The sequence below is a fragment of the Dunckerocampus dactyliophorus genome, chromosome 6, assembly GCF_027744805.1.
Source record: "Dunckerocampus dactyliophorus isolate RoL2022-P2 chromosome 6, RoL_Ddac_1.1, whole genome shotgun sequence".
NCBI lineage: Eukaryota > Metazoa > Chordata > Actinopteri > Syngnathiformes > Syngnathidae > Dunckerocampus > Dunckerocampus dactyliophorus.
Window position 1 is genome coordinate 6,752,025 of NC_072824.1, and position 19,030 is coordinate 6,771,054.

The 19,030-nt window shown below is 44.7% G+C and overlaps 2 protein-coding genes across 4 annotated transcripts; one reads left to right on the forward strand and one right to left on the reverse strand.

The window, feature by feature from the left end:
• Window positions 1–486: 486 nt before the first annotated feature.
• On the reverse strand, window positions 487–12,025 carry nup133 (nucleoporin 133). Its single transcript, XM_054779016.1, has 25 exons — window positions 11,779–12,025; window positions 11,307–11,416; window positions 11,120–11,223; window positions 10,766–10,999; window positions 9,312–9,482; window positions 8,690–8,845; window positions 8,461–8,531; window positions 8,238–8,385; window positions 7,995–8,145; window positions 7,760–7,914; window positions 7,587–7,678; window positions 7,310–7,473; window positions 3,354–3,448; window positions 3,056–3,280; window positions 2,863–2,985; window positions 2,577–2,676; window positions 2,236–2,499; window positions 2,029–2,162; window positions 1,776–1,934; window positions 1,547–1,682; window positions 1,348–1,466; window positions 1,192–1,272; window positions 1,047–1,111; window positions 778–866; window positions 487–697 (listed from the first exon to the last, which is right to left on the reverse strand). The coding sequence occupies exons 1-25, from the start codon at window positions 11,892–11,894 to the stop codon at window positions 561–563; spliced, it is 3,399 nt and encodes a 1,132-aa protein (XP_054634991.1). The 5' UTR covers window positions 11,895–12,025; the 3' UTR covers window positions 487–560.
• Window positions 12,026–14,422: 2,397 nt separating this feature from the next.
• taf5l (TAF5-like RNA polymerase II, p300/CBP-associated factor (PCAF)-associated factor) lies at window positions 14,423–18,694 on the forward strand. Of its 3 annotated transcripts, none has more exons than XM_054779786.1 (6): window positions 14,423–14,543; window positions 15,077–15,289; window positions 15,680–15,824; window positions 16,097–16,162; window positions 16,416–17,176; window positions 17,423–18,694. In XM_054779786.1, exons 3-6 carry the CDS (start codon window positions 15,683–15,685, stop codon window positions 18,218–18,220), a joined length of 1,767 nt encoding a protein of 588 aa, XP_054635761.1. In that variant the 5' UTR covers window positions 14,423–14,543; window positions 15,077–15,289; window positions 15,680–15,682; the 3' UTR covers window positions 18,221–18,694. The 3 variants fall into 3 exon arrangements, with proteins under 3 accessions (XP_054635761.1, XP_054635760.1, XP_054635759.1); XM_054779785.1 differs by having other exon boundaries at window positions 14,424–14,543; window positions 16,058–16,162; window positions 16,419–17,176; XM_054779784.1 differs by having other exon boundaries at window positions 14,426–14,543; window positions 16,058–16,162.
• Window positions 18,695–19,030: the final 336 nt, after the last annotated feature.

Below are 19,030 nucleotides of genomic sequence, written 5' to 3' on the forward strand. Positions count from 1 at the left end.
ACACACACACACACACACACACACACACACACACACACAAGGTCAGTTGGTGTACAAAATAAACAAAAATTTTTAACTAGTCTATTATGTCACTTTTTAATCCATTATGAGCTCTAATTTAACCTGCTTCCACTATTTTAGGAGGCAGGCGTGCCGAGCCCAATGAAGCTTAAAAGTGGATCAAGGATCATTTTGTCAGTCCCCATCTGAGTGGTCCAAATCTTTCTAGGAGGCTCGCCCGACCTTCGTCATCCGGCAGCAGTACGTCCTGACTGAGGTGAGACGTCTCTTCCTCTGTGCCTCATGCTTAAGTACACATTAGTCAGTTGACCACTAAATTCAAAGATGTGTCTAGTTTGTAAAATAAAAGATTTTTATATTTGCACAGTCAAGTCTAAATTTGTTTTTCCTCTCCTCTGCATCCTAACATTTAGTTACAGGTGCATGTACATCATTTAAAACAAGCAGTCATCCAAATGCAAAAAAATATAAACGTTTATTTGGAAAAACTTGTGAAACACAACTAGTGTACTTTACAGGACACGGTCACCAGGGGGCGCTCACATCTGCGCTTGCAGATAATGTTCGTAATTTGCTCTCAGCACAAATTCAAAGTAAGGTTTGGACTTGAAACTGCTCAGCTCGTCCAGTTCCAGCAGGTCCTTGACGTCCGGCAGGTACGTCTGCAGAGGAACACCTGAAACGCAACGCCTCGGACGTGAAGTGGACAAAGGACATCTTAAGACGAACTAAGACTTTAAAAACGGCATCCCTTACCTTCTTCTATGAGTTTGAGCAGGATCTTGACAAAGATGCTGTCCTTGGCGGCTTCCAGAGGGTCATCGTTGCCATCAGAGGAGGACCAGCTGGGGTTGGAGTCACATCATCAGCCGATCAGATCAAAGTTTCAACCATTTCTCAGACTTTAGTCATCATGGGCACACACTTGGTTTTAGACAGCGAACTACCTAGTTTGGCCTGACTTATGTTAAAAAATCAACACTATGATGGAAGGAAAAAAAAAAACAAAAAACAAAACATCTTACTCGTCCCTCCTGAGAACCTTTCCAAAGATGTCACACTTGAGCGAGTCGATGTCGATGCCATCTTCCTGTTCAAACAAACAAGCAGAAATTCAACTTGCCGTCAAAGGCGAGCATCAGAAGCACGCCATGAAGAACAGGAAGTGACCTGGTCGATGTATTCCAGGAGATCTAAAGCCTTCTTGAAGTCGTACTCATTGGCCCTCCGGTTATCATCACAGATGTAAAGCTACACAAACAAGCTGATTGATTATTCATTCGGGTTCATGTAGTGTTAGCGGTACCAGGACGCGAGCAGGCTCACCTGGACCAGGTTGTAGGCGCTAAGGAGGGGCATGGTGTCAGGGTTCTGCTGCTTGTCTTCCAGAAGCTGCCTGGGTAGCGTCTCTTGGTGGAGCAGGAAGCGCTCCTGCTCCACCACATCTGATGGGACACATGGGGGGAAAAGTCAGCTCAGAGTGCAACAAAACCAGAATCTTAGAGCCTCGTGTTCACGTTTTTACCTTCAACTTGTTTTCCCAGCTCGTCGTCCGGAAGGTTGGACGCCAGTGCCGCCAACTTGCTGAGAGCCAGCAGAGTCTTTTTCTTGGCGAAGTAACGCGTCTCCGTGTTGGCCTGCTTGGACAGAGTCCTGTGGGCCTGCGCACGCACACACACAAAAAATCCTCTAGAACCACATAGGAAAGGAAGAAGGCAACAGAGGAGATAAAACAAGAGTCAAAGTGAGCGTACACTCTGGTAGTCGTGCACGTGAATGTCGTGCAGCCAGCTGAGGTGTTGGTGGGCCTGCAGGAAGCCGGCCAGCTGTTGGTGCTGAGCGGCCGGCTGGGACAGAAGCTTCCCCCTCTTCCCTTTCTCCATGTACCAGCGAAACAGGAAGTCTGCAAAGTTCTGTTTAAACATGTCAACCTGTCAGCTGACTCTTCTTCTGATGTTGTTCAGAAGATTGGACTCTGGTTCTGAATAAAGTGTGTTGTCGTTCTACCTGGTGTGCAAACTTGCTCATGTAGTGCTGCAGGCGGCTCTGGTTGTCGGTAAGCTCACACATTTGGACCAGGATGTCAAAGTCACAGTACTTCTCAGCCAGCGCTGCCACCCACTGGTACTGACCCAGCTCCACTGCAGCAGAGACCAACAGTTGGTACCAGAACATGTGTGAGCTTCATAACACCGTGTGTCACTATCCACTCACGGAGCGGCGCCAGAAGCTCGGCGCGGCGCTGGCTGTACTCCAGTTCCAGGCTGTTGTAGCGCTCCTGTTGGCCTCCCGAGGGCGCCTGCTGCTGCAGAGAGTTCAGCTGGGCCACATAACCCCCCAGGTAGAAGTCCAACAGGGCCACCAGCTGCTCGCATAGGACGCTGCGCAGCTCCGAGTCGGCGTGCGGATAAATGGAGCGCAGGATGAGCTCATGTTGCCGTGAGATAAACGTGCGGACGCCGCCCACACCGCCCAGCGCTGGAGGAGGAGGAGCATAGATCAGAAAAGCGTGTGGGAGGAGCAGCAGCTCCTCATGGAGCACGAGCTGGACTCACCTGTCCACGGGATGTACTCTGGTTCTGCAGCAGCATTCTCAGAAGCTCTGTACACAGACGCTTTGGTCTCTCGGTACTGCAGAGCAGCATGAAGCATGTCCTGCACAGACCGAACCACTCATTAGAACCTGTGGATGACTCTGTGCAGTCCATCAACGTCACCAAGATAAGACGTCCTTCTCACTGCCTCACACATTCATCTTCTTTATAGCGTTTATTGTGAAGGACCTGCTTCTAATCAGTCTGAAAACATCACATAAATGAGAAGGGATCAGCGCGCACTCACCTTTACGATTTTGTTGACGGTGAGAACCACCTCAGCCCACTGCACAGAGTCAACTGGGTTCTCCCTGATGCTCCTTTCCTCCTCTTCCAGCAGACAATCAAAGATGGAGGAGATTTGTGACACCTGCCATACACACGCGCATGAGTGATCCACGCCTACTGACCTCGTGAGAGGTTCTTGTGCCGATTCTCACCTCCCTGAAGAAGACATCCGCCACGGTGAGGCTGGGCGCCACGGTGGCATTGTTCCTGTGCAGTGCGGTCCCGATGGCCCGGTTCACCACCTCCCCATGTTTGGTGTGGTGGTTCTTCAGAACCATGGCTGCCTGCAGCTTCTCAGCGTGTTCACATAGCAGCAGCCGCGTCGCCATGGGAGACGAGCGCACCGTCACCTGGCCCAGTTGGTCCAGTAGACCCACCTGATGGGGAACGACAGTGTTGGCTCCACAGGGCCAGAAGCATCATATGAACCCCAACATGCGCGGTGCGTACCTGCAGCAGGAAGTCCATGAAGCAACTGTGGGCCTTCATCTTGTCCTCCAGCTGGTGGAGGATGATGAGGGACGTCAGCGGGAAGCCAGCGCTCTCTGTAAGAACATTTCTTATGTTGATGGGCCTTTTGTGGCTTAGAATTCAGATTGCCATTCAATTTTTCCCCCTCCCCACATACATACACATGTTCAGGGCCATGCACTTTTTTTTTTTTTTTTTAAATCGCAGATTTTAAACTTATTATTTTCAGACTCTTCATTGTCTCGTTCTGCTTTTAAGAAACTTCTTTCTGATGTTCTTCATGGGATGTCCCAGGAGGACAGTTGACAGGGGGCTTTCTTAACTCATTCAATCCCAGCCATTTTTCAAAAGACAACCCCTTAAGTACCGGCCATTTTAGACGATTTTGACTGATCTTTCAAGGCACACAGAATATTGTGTTCTATGGCTATATAAAGATGGAACCTACCAAAAGAGCGATTAGACTCCTGTCTTTCATCAGAAGAAAAAGTTTGTTTCTACCTTTTCCCGTTCTTTAGTAATCCGCAGTAGAACATAGGAAAGTTTCAGGAAAATATCAGTTCCGGACTAGAAAAGGGAGAAAACCAGCTTTTTGTGAAAAGATACATTTCAACTTTCACTTTGACACAAATTTTACCTTTAATTTAACCTTCTGCACGCTCCACGCTCTCTCACTTCCTCCTTCCCGTCATGTCTGATTTTTCCGTTCACATGATCTCTGCTGAGCACTTATCAAATGCACTTCTGCCACCTTGTGAACGTTTTTATGATTTAAAATTGCTCTGAAGTGAAATGCATTCGTGGAGAGTTGCATCAACACCTCTTTTTGCCTCTCACGCAAAAAGACATATAAATACGTTGTTGGGAGCGGACGTTCAGGTTTATAAAAATGTATACCTACAGCTTTGGTATTGAACGAGTTAATAGAAATGAATAAAAAGACTGAAAATGATCCATAAAGTACAAAACATGGCACGCTCAGTCCCTTGACAGTACATTCATGCAAAAAGAAAATCAGCCAATGAATGAGATCGCGCCTCCCATGAGCTGATAAATGATAGCCAGTAGGGGTGTCACAAGATCTCGCAAGATTAAAACATGTCTCGTGGGCACTAGGCCTGGGACAATCAATAAATAAATCACACAATAAATGATAATTATCATTGATTGATAATTTTGTCGGTCTCAATATAATTGCCATGTGCATGCGCGTCTGTTTTCCTTGCAGAAAAAACATAATAAAAATAGTTGACAACAATCTTGAGAGTGTGTAAGAAAGAATATTACAGTCAATTGTTAGACAAGAATAAAAACAACATTAGAGCAACTTGGGGCATTCTAAACAGTATTAAGGAACAGTACTAGGAAAGCAGACTACCCTCATTATTTTATGGTTGCAAACACCAATAATGATGATATGAATTAGGTAGTTGAAAAGGTTACTTTGTAATTATTGGACTAAAACTGCAAGAAGAGATTTCAAAATTCTGAAAGGTGGAGGAAAGAAATGAAACAGACAGGAATCCTAATTCCATGTTCCTCACTGGTGTGACAAAAAAGGAATTCACTCATATTGTCAATAAGTGTAAAGCAAACATCAACTGATGTAATGGAATCAAAATGGAAGCGACAAAAAGGGTTATTAACGAGATCAGAGAACCGCTGGGTACCTCCGGAATTTATCATTCCAGACTGGTAAATTGCCAAACAAAATGAAAAATGGCTTCAGAAGTTCCAATTTTCAAAAACAGAGACAAACATCAATTTACAAAATACTGACCAGTTTCCTTATTACCACAATTTTCTAAAGTTATCGAGAAGCTATTCAGTAACAGGTCGGACAAATTTATGAATAAGAATGAATTACTCGTGGATAGCCAGTACAGATATAGAGCTAACGTTTCAACCTCCATGGCACTGATTGAAATGACCAACTCTATAAACCACAGAAAGTGTATACAATAAGTAGATGCAATTAATCACAACATACCAATTACAAAAGTAGAAAAGGTATGAAATCAGACGGTTAGTTTTGAATTAAGGTGAAAAGCTCCTTAGCTAACAGGAAGCAATATGTGAAGCTAGGAAAATACACATCTGCAAATTTAAATATTATGTGCGGAGTACCTCTGGGGTCAATACCCACACCAAAACTGTTCAACTTGTATATTAATTACATTTGTAAAGTGACCAAAGACTTAAAGTTAGTATTATTTAAAAAAAAAAAAAAAAAAATACTAAATGGCTATACTAAAAAGATGGTTTGGTAAAAATAGATTATCCTTGAACCTTAGTAAAACTAAAATAATGTTATTTGGTAATAGCATAAAAGATACACATGCACAAATACAAATTGACGGTGTGGACAATGAAAGGGTGAACGAAAATAAATGTTTGGGGATCATAATAGACGAAAAAATGAGCTAGAAATCTCACATTAAAAATATACAACATAAGGTGGTGAGAAATACCTCAATATTGAATAAAGCAAAATTTGTCCTCGACCAAAAATCACTCCATACTCTTTACTGTTCTCTGGTATTACCATGTCTAACGTATTGTGTGGAGATATGGGGTAATAACTATAAAAGCAATCTTCACTCGCTAAATGTACTAAAAGATCAGACAGGATAATGCATAATGACGCGTACAGAGAACATACAAATCTATTATTTCTAAAATCACAAATATTAAAATGTACTGATTTAGTACATTTTCAAACAGCTAAAATTATGCATAAAGCACACAATAACCTGTTAACCAAAAATATCAGACAATACTTTTCTACAAGAGAGAGGAAATATGAGCTCAGGGAAAAACTAAACTTAAAACACTCATATGCAAGAACAACGCTAAAAACCTTCAGCATCTCAGTATGTGGAATTAAATTATTGAACGGATTGAGTAAGGAACTCAAACAAAGAACCAAGATGAGTGATTTTAAAAAAAAAAAACAATACAAGCAGTTGATGTTTGCAAAATACAAGGAAGAAGGATCTTGAACTTGTTCTGTTATGTTTATTTGTATTGATTATTATTTATGTATTACTATACTGATTATGATTGTGGAAAAACCTTGACAATTATATTACCACATTGTTACATTACCTTATCATTTTTCTATGTATTAAAAAAGACCAAATTAAATACAGGAAAAGAATAAATGTATTGCAATTGATGTGAAAAGGACAGGGGGTAGGATTAAATAAGCTTTGCTTTATTCTACTCCTTTTGGACATGTGGAACTGCAAATTGTACTGTGTGATGTATTCCATTGCAACTTATATGCATGTTCAAATAAAATTAAACCATTACCTCCCGCCTTCAAACAGGCAGAAGGAGAGTTCACTCTGTGCATTGGTTTCAGCACATTGGCGCTTTTGGTCCGTTGTACAAGGGCATGAATGGAGTGAGCGGTTTTGTCAGTCAGTCTCTTTGTCTCTGTGGGTGGAGGCGGGGCCGCTAGCATACACAGAGTGCAACGTAGTAGAAATTACAGTAGTTGATTGCAAAATATTTTAAATATTTTTTTCATTGTATTTTCATAAAAGTAATGTTACAATCTCACCTCGTCTCATTGTCAGAGACCCAATCTCGTGTATCGTCTTGTGAACTGAGTGTCTTGTGACACCCCTAATAGCCAGCGAGCTTTGCAGGCCAGGGCAGCAGAGCCAACTTGCGCTGGCTGACAAGGCTCACCGGGGTACTCTGAGAGCAAGGAGGAAGTCCAGACTGCCATGCTAACGACAGTGCGGCACGAGTTCTTGGGTAAAATGGCAGCATTTGTTTGTGATGCAGCTCATTAAGTAAAATTGGAAAAAGAAAAAAAAAATCACGACTCGAGATCGCAATTTTTTTGGTGTGCAGCCCTATATTGTACACATTAAGACACTTATTTTTCTCGCCCACCCCCACATCTATACATATATCCTCACCATCAGGTACAGACTCGGCCCAGCGGGGATCGGAGGCTGGGTAGTCGTCCAGCAGGTCCAGGTTGATTTGAGTCACCATGGCATCCAGCTCGCCTCCCTCCACCGCATCGCTGACAGCTGGGAAAAGCTCGTCTGTGACTGTCTGAGCACCCAGAAGGTCGTTGCTGAGGTTGAAAAGGTGGATTAACAACATGTTAATTATTGTAGTTGTAGTGTTGCTCAGCTGTACTGCATCATACTGAGAGCAGCTCTCAACAAGATGTTAGTAGTTTGGTACCGGCAGAACTGCAGAAAGGCTGCCTTCAAGAGCTTTGGTTTGTCCTCCTGAGCTACAGGTTCAGCTCGGCTGTGCTGCTCCATCATGGACAACTTTCACAGGAACAACAAGTCATCAGAACGCTTCATTCTGAGCCAGCATGCAGGCTAGGAGGTCGTGTTTTGACGTTTTACCTCCGGTGCCGCTGCCAGAGACGAGCACAGAGAGTCCTCCACAGTCTCCGGCAGGATGGAGGCACTCTCCCGGGCCACCACAGCCACCAGGCCGCTGTTCTGAGAGAAGAAGATGGGGAGGTTGGCGCAGCAGCCGCCCCCGCGCACGCTGTCACCTGCGGAGACGCACATCGCAGCGTCAGCCTGCAAAACCTCCAAAGCCGTCAGGCCATCAGTGCTGCGTCAACATGCCTACCAGGTGAGCTAAAAGGGATCCTCTCGTCAGGAAGCCCCCCCCTGCTGCTTCCTGTCGAGCAGGCGAAGACAAGCTCCTTATTGTAGAGGAAGGCGGTGAGGCCAGGGGAAGCCGGCAACATGAGTCGTGTGGCGTGCAGCTCTGCCTCGCTCTGACAAAACATCATCATCATCAATATCTGTTCGTTCCAGTCTGATTTACAGAGCCGTAGCTATCGTGACCAGAAGCCACATGGGAGCTGACCTGGAAGGCGGGGTTATATTTGGTGACCTCCACAGTGAACTGGTTAGAGATGGCAGCGCCGACATCCTGCAGAGTGACAAGGCAAAAGTAGACCAGGCGCGGGGTGTCTGATGGGTGCCAGGCGGCTGCTAGAACCACCAATCCGGCCCTGGAAGCACAGCAGGTGGCTCAGTTTGGACTTGATGACATTGTTTGAAGGAGAGCAAAAGAAGAAAACACTCACTGGCCAAGCTTCACGTCCAAAAAGGCCACGTTGACTCCATCACGTATCGCCTCATAGTTGCTCTCTGAGCCCTGGTAGAGGCAAACATCAAACAGCTCACAAAACACTGAGTGTTTAAAATACTAGCCAGAAGCCTGAAGAGAGTCATTTATGAAAAAAATAAATAAATAAATGGTGGAGGAAACCTGTGTTGTTGTGGACATGTTTCCTGATTGGTTTGTCTACTAACCCAGATGGCGTCGGTGATGCTCTCAGTCAGAGCTCTCTGGGCATCCCAGCTGACCGTCTGCTGCTCTGAGCTCTCGTCCACTTCCCATTTACTCAGATGGGAGCTGGTCAGCGTGTAGAGGCAGCTTGCTTCGCCCACCCACAGCACACTGTGGAGCTGCACCAACACACCTTCAGGAATGAGCACTCTTATCTTTGTAAAGGCTGAATTCTTCACAGTCTTTAATTTTTTAATTTTTATTTTATTTAACCTTCATTTAACCAGGTAAATCTCATTTACAAGGGCGACCTGGCCAAGAGGTCAGCAGCACATGTCATAATAAATACAAAATTCAAGAAAGTTTAAGACAATAAATTATAACCAATAATTACAAACACAAACATTGTTCATACTGTAGGTATCTCGCTGCCTACTGTGTAAAATAGAACAAAAAGCTCTGACTGAGACCAGTTCTGACATTTTCAGTTCAGTCTGTATAGTGTTCCAAGCGTTGGGGGCAGCATAAAAAGCTCTTTTCCCCAATGATAAACAGTGTCCAGTGCCCAAAGACATTTTAAAAAGGCACTCATGTATAAATGTTCATGTGATGTTCTCGATATGCTTTGAAGAACATGAAACTCACTGTGTCGTTGGCGGGCGGCGAAAGGATCCCAAAGAGGCTGGACACTCGGCGTCCGATGCCAGACAACACACCATGGCCCTGATGCAGAGCTCGGTACTGCAGCCTTCCAGAAGCATCGGCACAGACTCTCAAGAGGCGACTTTTAACCGAGGACACGATGAAGCTGCCACCCTGCGGGAGTACGACCACACATGTTAATAAGAAGCACACTATCTTCCTTTTAATCACCCCTCGAGCATCAATGCACACGCCTGAACAGAGGAATGCCATTATTTCCCCCTGCCATTTTAATCGGGAGTCGCAAATGCTGTCAACCTTAAATTCCTTGGGGTTATAATAGATGAAAAAATGAGTTGGAAATCTCATATTAAATATATACAGCAAAAGGTGGCGAGAAATATCTCTATATTGAATAAAGCAAAATATGTTCTTGATCAAAAATCACTCCACACTCTGTACTGTTCCTTAGTATTACCATATTTCATGTATTGTGTGGAGATATGGGAAATAATTACAAAAGCAATCTTCATTCACTCACTGTACTGCAAAAAAGATCTGTGAGGATAATTCATAATGCCAAGTATAGAGAACATACAAACCCTTTATTTTTAAAATCACAGATATTAAAATTCGCAGATTTAGTACACTTTCAAACCGCTAGAATAATGTATAAAGTTAATAATAACGTGTTACCCAAAAACCTAATTAAGTATTTCTCAATCAGAGAGGAGAAATATGATCTTAGAGGAAAATTAAACCTAAAACATTTATATGCGAGAACAACGATGAAAACCCACAGCATTTCCGTGTGTGGAATTAAATTATGGAACGGATTGAGTAAAGAACTCAAACATTGTACAGAGATGAGCAAATTCAAAAAACAATACAAGCAGTTGATGTTTGCCAAATACAAGGCAGAAGAGTCCTGATTGTTCTGTCAGGTTTGTTATTTTATTTTATTTATTTATTTATTTTTTTTATTAATGAAATTTTAATTTTTATTTATTTATTTATTTATTTTTATTTTCTTTGTTGTGTTAAAAAAAAAAAAGCCTTGTTCTTATTTATTTATTTAGTATGGTCATCATTATTATCATTATTATGAATGTTCTTTCTTTTTCGGGGGGAGGGCTATCTCACCGTTATCTATTATGTGTTATCCTATCACTGAAAACATGACATGGAAAGCAGGAAGTGAACAACATGTACTGTACAAGAGGTAGATTGGATGGGGGGTAGGATTAAATAAGCTTTGCTTCTTCCTACTCCTTTTGGACATGTGGAACTGTTAAAGAATGATTCATGAGATGTATTCCATTGTAACCTTCATGTTCAAATAAACTAAACCAAACCAAACCAAACCAAACCTCGAGGAAACACTGATTTTATGTTTTAAAACATGCATCCACTAATTCTGACTACAAAAACAAAATGACAACAGCAGTGACACTCACAGTGACCGCCACCACAAAGGAGCACAGGTCTCCCAGGTCCAGGTCGATCTCAGTGTAATTTCCCTCCTGAGACAAGCTGGGCCACAAACGAGCAGTTCCCTCTGCCGCCACGGCCAGGACGGAAATGGCCTGGACCGCCGCAGTCTCCAACGGGGCAACAGATGTCACGGCCACGAGGTCGGCTGTGTAATCGTACTGGCTGTTTGGGAGCTGAAGTTCCTTACACACACACAGCTGCAACAAGACAAAAACCGTGCTGTCATGAGACCACTGTGATATCTGAACGGGACACTATTCTGAGTACGCAACTTAAAAGGACTGCAATAGAGGAGGTAAGAATGTGTCAAAGTGCACCTTGGCCACAGCTCTCTGGCAGATCTTCCAGATGATGAGTCTGTCACCACAAACCATCCAGGCCCAGCCACTCTCGCTCACCTTCACCGAGATGGGCTCCTCAGCTGGAGAAAGAACGTGGACAAGGACATCAACAAACAGTCACAACACACAGGTAGGTCTACACAACATGAGAGCTTCACTTTACCGTCGACCACGGTCAGCGCCTCCATCACCTTGACAGGCAGCGATGAGCCAAACGTTTGCACGTCATAACTGAGGCAGTCACCGTGGCTCTGCTCTCGACCAGGCGTTGGCCTGCCGACACACAATGATGTCTCATAAAACACACTACTAGGACATTATTGGTCACTGCACTTATTTTATACTATTGGTTTAAAACATTTTATTAATCAGTGTGGTATACATAGTATAAAGCCGTTCACTCTACAAAGACTTTCCTTAGGACCAGACGAGTAAAGGTTCGATCCCCGGTAAGGGCCAACCCGGGCAAACATTTATAGATCAAAGTACAGATTACAGTTTGCTTCTTGAGGGTTGACAACATGTGACAACAATCGTGTCTGTGTGCGTGCGTCAGTCTTTCCCTTTGAGTCAGACACCTGTGGGTATTTATAAACTACATTGTAAACTCAGTAAACTGTCGAAGGAGTTGTTACCTCGCCGACAGGGGCGTCCGTCGCGGGGTGAGCAGCAGGCTGCTGGACGCTCTCCTGGCTGGTGTTCTGGTCTGCTGCCTCCGGGCCGAACTCGGGCCGGTACGCGGAGAAAACATCCCTGCCCTGGTGGCCTTCAGGCTCAACGACCGAGAGAAGAATAAACGATTTCTAATCTAAGTCTTCTTTTTTTTTTTTTTTTTACCGCGCCGACACTTCTCCAAACAGCGCGCGGGGAAGTCGCTTGTAAATGACGTCATAAACATGTTACGGAAGTAAGACCTACGCAACGTGAAAATAAATGTTTAGTTGTTCCGTAAAACTAATTGCATGAGAGGGTCAAACTAAAGAGAGGAATTTTAAAATTAAAATTGTTGAATTTGATGTCATTTTCTTGAGGAAATGCTGTGGCCAGCAAGCGCCAGTATTCCATATTAAAATTCAGACACTAACATGGAGCAAAAACGGGAAAAACGATTACCTTCCAAATGGCAATGACTCAGGTGGGCTCACTGACAGTGGCAGGATCATGGTGTGCTTTAGGGTTCCTTCGACCAGGGGTCACCAACGTTTTTTCTTACTACTTTTAGAGCTACTTTTAGAAAATGAAAATGGCCACGAGCTACTCATTTTTGTAGAAATGATTTTCATACCTTTTTTCAACCCAAACAAATCAAACATGCTTGTTTTACCAAAACATTCAAAAAATGCTGGTATCCACAACTCACATTTTATGTTTCAGAATACATTTCTTTCTAGTGTTCTCACATTAACTGAAAGCCTGAATGAAAAGCAGGCCTGCGGGCGCCTCATGTGGTCGTGGGGGGCTACCTGGTGCCCGCGGGCACTGTGTTGGTGACCCCTGTCTTAGACTGTACTCTTAATGTTGTTGCGCCAACAGTAAAACTAGATAATTACAGTATACACCAAATATAGTACAAATGCCAGGACCCTCGGAGTATTTGCTTAGAGGTGATGTCACAGAATTGAACCATAACCTAAAACTTTTTTTTTTTTCTACCCCTGTCCTGTCCAGCCTTTAAAGCAGATAGAATTGTAGATCTAAATGCCGTCAAGTGCTCAACAGATTTACTCTGCCAGGGAGAAGTGTGATATACACTTCCCCTGTTATACAAAATTTAATTGACTTTGATGCTTGTTATAAAGCAAATTTGGAGCGACCGGACCAGAGCAGGAGGGAGACAAGAGACAAGGACAACAGCAGCAACAACAACAATTGTGACAACAAGAACAGAACAACAGAAACATACAGAAGGACAAATAAATGTCTGTGACAACTATAAAGACGAACAAGGACTTAAGGACAAAGGACAAAACAATATCAACAACCACAATGACAACGCTGTCAATGACAATCACACATAATAGTAGTCATGAAATGATGAATTATGATAGTGATCACAATGATAATACTGCATTGAAACAGTCACACATAATAGCAGTCATGAAATGATGAACTATGATAGTGATCACAATGATAATACCGCATTGAAACAATCACACATAATTGTAGTAATGAAAATGATTATCCATGATAGTGAACAGAATGATAATTACTGTAATGCACATCATTGTAAAAAAAAACAAACTATAGTCATACTGCTGATGTCACCGTCGCTGTAATAAAACCAACAACATAATAACACCCTGGTTAACTCAGTGAGTAATGTGGGGAAGTACGTATGTACTGTGAGTGTGCATATGTACAGGTATCTCTGTATGTGGGGAAGACTTCATATATTCAAGATTCAAGAGAGTTTTATTGTCATGTGCATGGTAAAACAGCAGTTATACCATGCAATGAAAATCTTATTCTGTTCATTCTCCCACGAAAAGAAAGAAAACACAAGAAAGAATAAGAACATAAACATAAACACATAAACATATATACCAATAAATTAAGCAACAAAAACAGAAGAGACATTAATACAAATAATACAAAAAAATAAATAAAGTGCTATGAGTGTGTGCGTGTGTTGCGTGTGGCGTGTGTGAGTGCTTCGTTGAGAAGCAAAGAGATGATCATTGACCCAAGAACAAGGGAAAAGGAGCCGCATAGACCCCTGTTTATTGATGAGACTGAGGTAGAGAGGGTGAAAACCTTCAAGTTCCTTGGCACACACATCAGCGAGGACCTCACCTGGTCTCACAACACCCAACAAATTCTGAAGAAGTCCCAAAGGAGACTGTACTTCCTGAGAAGACTTAGGAAATTTGGCATGTCCACCACAATCCTGAGTTGCTTCTACAGATGCACCATCGAAAGTGTCCTTACCGCCTCCATCACTGTTTGGTACGGTAACTGTACAACACGTGATAGGAAGGCACTCCAGCGGGTGATCAAGACCTCACAGAATATTGTTGGGGCAGCCCTCCCCTCACTGCAAGACATTTATAAATCTAGAGTCCTTCGCAGAACACACAACCTCAGGTGCAAGAATGTGTGGGCGTGTAATTGTCACTGAGAATGCATGAAAGGAAAGGGGCCGCCTTCCACCTCCCAGAGAGCCCCGCCCCAAATAGCCAGGCCGAGCCCCTGCCGCCAGAAGGCCACCAGGCCCACAGGGGCAGGCAGAACAAAGATCAGTGCCCCAAGAGCCAGCCCAGAGAGCCCTCCCCCCTGGGAAGACCAGCAAGGGGCCGAAGAGAGGTAATCCCAGCCAAGGACAGGGCGCCGGCGGGCCGGAAGACTGCCAACCCCTGAGACCAGCGAAAGATCACACCATAACCAAAAACTTGAAAGACTGGTAAATACATCACATCACAGCATATCATAGCAATGTGAGCAGCACACGCATGACATCAGACCAGCTGGGTTCAGGTACACTAATGTCAATACTTTGTCTCACTTTGTCTGTCTCACATTTGCTCGCCCTGCAGTGAAAGTTAGTTTAGCCAGTCATCCTGTAAATTACACCTATAAGAATTGAGTTCCACATTGGAACATGTTTGTGGATGATTAACCATGGAAAAAGGATTTCATAGAGATCTGATCACAAAGATAAGGTAAAGAAACATCTTTTAAACTTGCCTATACATTTCCCCAGCTCAAACTTATATTAAAACTAGATTTAAGAAAGCTAAAATGGATGGATGGATATTGATTACATTGAAAGACGTTTTGTCCTGTTTCGGATGAAAATATTATTTGTCATTTTTAAATATTATGTAAAAAATGTTAAGTAACTATTTTTAATAACTTACCCTTGATGTCAAAATATTTTTTATGTGTCTACCTGGCTATCCCTCAATCTGTCTGTCTACATTGCTGATCTATCAGGAGCTGTTGCTTTTCCCATCTCCAGTCGTAAGGGGCGGTAATGAGGTTCAAAAGATGTGAAGCATCCACCAGCAGCATAGGAAGAAGAAGTCTGGAGGCTGAGCTGGAGAAGAAGAGCCAAGATGGAGAAACAACTAAACTTCCCGTCCTGCTTGTATTGAACCTTCGTTGAGTGAAACCATACCGGATCGCTGAAGACCAGACCGATATGCAGTCAGTTCTGGTTTCACGTCGTTAGCGCATAAGACCCTGAATGAAGTATTCCGTGTAAAGCCGGGCTCGCTGCAAAGGAGCTAAATAGCCGTTAGCTCACCAGGAATGTCCTCAGCTAGCGTTGAAACATGACAGCGGTAGGACTGCGTGTTTGCAGCAATTTCGTTTTGTTTATTTTCTTAATTAAAATGTATTGATTGCTTCTACACGAGTTTTGGCGTTAGGTGGCTGCGTTGCTTGCTTGTAAGCCGCTGGAGTGACAGTGCATCGAGTTAGATCTCCATCTTTGAAATGGAAACATTTGAATCCAATCCGGGTGACATCATCATGAGAGTATTTTAGTGGTGCCCGGTTAATTGCGTAAAGTGAGCATCGGGTGTTTGTCCGCAGGTCATGAAGCGGGTCCGCACGGAGCAGATCCAGTACGCAGTGGCTCAGTACCTGAAGAGGAGACAGTATGTGGACTCCACTGAGGGCTCCCTGAAAGCAGCCAAACTCTTCCAGACAGCCGAAGAGATGGCTGCCAGCCTCACAGGTCAGTAAGCGTGATGGCGTGTGAATGGCATTATGCATTTGAAGTGTAGTACAAATGTTTTGGTTTAATTGAATTCTGCAGGGCTAAAGAAAATACAGTAGGTGCTGCTGTAACACCATTCCGTCATTAGTTTATTAGGCTTTTACTATTCTTTATTTTTATAGGCTTTACGTTGCTTATCACTTCCTCTGTGTGTGTATTTTTTATGGATGCGTCTGTGTATGCACAAGCAGTGCAGACCGAGTCAGGCTGCACCAATGTGGTCTCTGCAGCACCGTGTCAGTCGGACCCGCAGCAGTACGAGTTGCAGTACTTGAGGCTGCGCTGCTTCCTGTCAGGTATGATGTAACACATTACTGCAGCTGTCTCTCTGCATTCCCCACGTAATTCCCCTAATTACGCGTAATGGCTTTAATGAGCCGTTCTGGGAAAATGCCCAAGAATTGCGGTTGTTGTTGTATAACAACAATTATTGTTCAAGTTCAAGAAAAATAGATACAAATGAAGATGATAGTAAAGCCATTTCATAAACAATTAGTGATGAAAGACCTGAGATAAACGTGGATAACCGCTGCATCTCCTCTCTTTCAGAAGCAGACATATCATGGGCAAAGGAAGTGAGCAGCATCCTCTACCCGCTCTTTGTCTATTTCCACCTGGACATGGTGCACTTGGGCCTGAAGGGGGCAGTAGATGGCTTTTACAATCGTTTCCATAGTGCCTTCCTTCAGGACAGCGAGCAGCGTGCCACCATCGAGCAGCTGCGTCACGTCCTCACCAGTCAGGATGTGGCTGCCAACCCCAGGCTCAATGCTTTTCTGGCACACAAGTTTGTGGTGCATCTGACGGAGCCCGCCTACGGTTACCTGCTGCGCTACCTGCAGAGCGAGGACAACAGCGCCATCTGCAGGGTTCTCAGCACACACCTGCAGCTGGAGGTGAGCATCTCCAGGCGCACGGACTACCAGCTGTATGGCGGAGCGGGCGGGACTGCTGGTGCTCCCAACTCAACTTCCACGTGGGCGGGAGTGGACGGTGCAGAGGGCGGGGAGGGGGTGGATCTCCCTGCTGGAATTCCGCAGAGCGAGGCAGCCTTGGAGGCTCTGCAGGACTGCATCAGAAAGGTCAATGAGGGTCCCCCCTCGCTCACCACCGTGTGCTTCTACGCCTTCCACCACACAGAGCAGCTCCTCAACACTGCAGAGGTGTCGGCCGACAGCCGGCTGCTGGCCGCCGGCTTCGACAGCTCCACCGTCAAGCTGTGGAGCCTGCGCGCCCGAAAACTCAAAGCCAAACCGCACGTGACCGACGTGTCCCGCGTCCACATGGCATGCGATGTCCTGGAGGAGGAAGTGAGTACTTCATCGGAAGCAGTTATGAAACAAACAAGATATATTCTCATACAAAATGTCCAAAAAGCTGCAATTGATGCTTTTTAAAATCATTAATTACAGTTGCTTTTATGTTACATGAAGATAATATCACTATACAACTAAAGGATGTCTGAGGGATACATTGAGGTGGTCTATGCTCATATATTCCTTTTTTGGTGATGTGAGATGAGTGTCACTCCCTCACAGCTGCTTGTATGTCCTTAGGTCGATGAGGAGGAAGCCTCGGGCAGCGAGATCAAGATGCTCCGTGGCCACAGCGGTCCCGTGTATCGGACCGCCTTCCTGACAGACAGCTCAGGGCTGCTGTCCTGCTCCGAGGACACCAGCATCCGCTACTGGGATCTGGGCAGCTTCACCAATACGGCGCTCTACCAGGGTCACGCCTACCCGGTGTGGGACGTGGACGTGAGCCCCTGCAGCCTCTACTTTGCCAGCGGCTCCCACGACCGCACGGCCCGCCTCTGGACGTTCTCCCGCACCTACCCACTGCGGCTCTACGCCGGACACCTGGCAGACGTAGACTGCGTTAAATTCCATCCCAACTCTAACTACTTGGCCACTGGTTCCACCGACAAGACGGTGCGGCTGTGGAGCACCCAGCAGGGGGCGTCTGTCCGCCTCTTCACCGGTCACCGTGGCCCTGTGCTGGCGCTAGCCTTCTCGCCTAATGGGAAGTACCTGGCCTCTGGCGGGGAGGACCAGAGAATCAAGCTTTGGGATTTGGCTTCAGGAACGTTGTTCAAGGACCTGCGAGGACACACGGACAGTGTCACCGGCCTGTCCTTCAGCCCCGACAGCAGCCTGGTGGCGTCCTCATCCATGGACAATTCTGTCAGGGTGTGGGACATCCGCAGCTCTCATGGCGGAACGCCGGCAGACGGCTCGTCCAGCGAGCTGGTGGGCTCATATACAGGGAACACAAGCAATGTGCTCAATGTGCAGTTCCTGGCCTGCAACCTGCTACTGGTGACGGGAAGTGCACAAGATAAGACAGAATCTTAGCGACAGGTCAAACTTTTGTGTTGTGCTTAAGGACGGCGCCCGCCTGCCTCAAGTGACTCAGAGTTTTGATTGGATTCCAACATTGAAAATGTGATAAGAGTCAATGCAATGATAAAAAAAAAGTTGTGTGTCTGTGACTTCTTGCTTTAAATCTTGTTTCTGTCAAGGAAAGTTTCTTTCGAGGCCAGACTTTCTTAGTGCACTGTTCATGTTATGTCGCCAAAGGTGGGCGGGGCTTCTGGAGAACAAGTTTGTGTTTGTATATTTCAGCACTGAGCAACACATATTGTGCAATGCTCCACAACTACTGTAAATAAATATCAAAGTGTATTTTTCTACTATGCTGCTTTATCAGAGCTAGACAAAACACATTTCAACCAAGAACCAACTTGTTTGTTTGCTTTCTAAGTTGCTCAATGAGCTTGTGTGTTTGCCTGCTGTGGCCTCTAAATAAATCACTTTGACTAAGAGGTGTCAGTATGATGGAGTACACAGTATTGTTTAATGAATATCTCTCCTGACACTGTCAATCAAACGTAAGCCTGATTGTCTTTGTAGGCACGCATTGTGTACCAAATGAAGTGGCCTGTGAGTGTACAGTAGAAGCCTTATTGGACATTGTCATGTCTTAATAGCGTCTGCACAAACACGTATGTTCATTGAAGAAAGTGACCCACGTGAAGTATACTGTACGATGACATAATTACAGGAAGTAGTAATGGTGTTACTAATGCTTCAGGTTTATTAACTCTGATCTCTCTTTGTCTGTTCCAGAGTGTGACAAGGTAAGGTTGAGCACCTCAAGAGGAC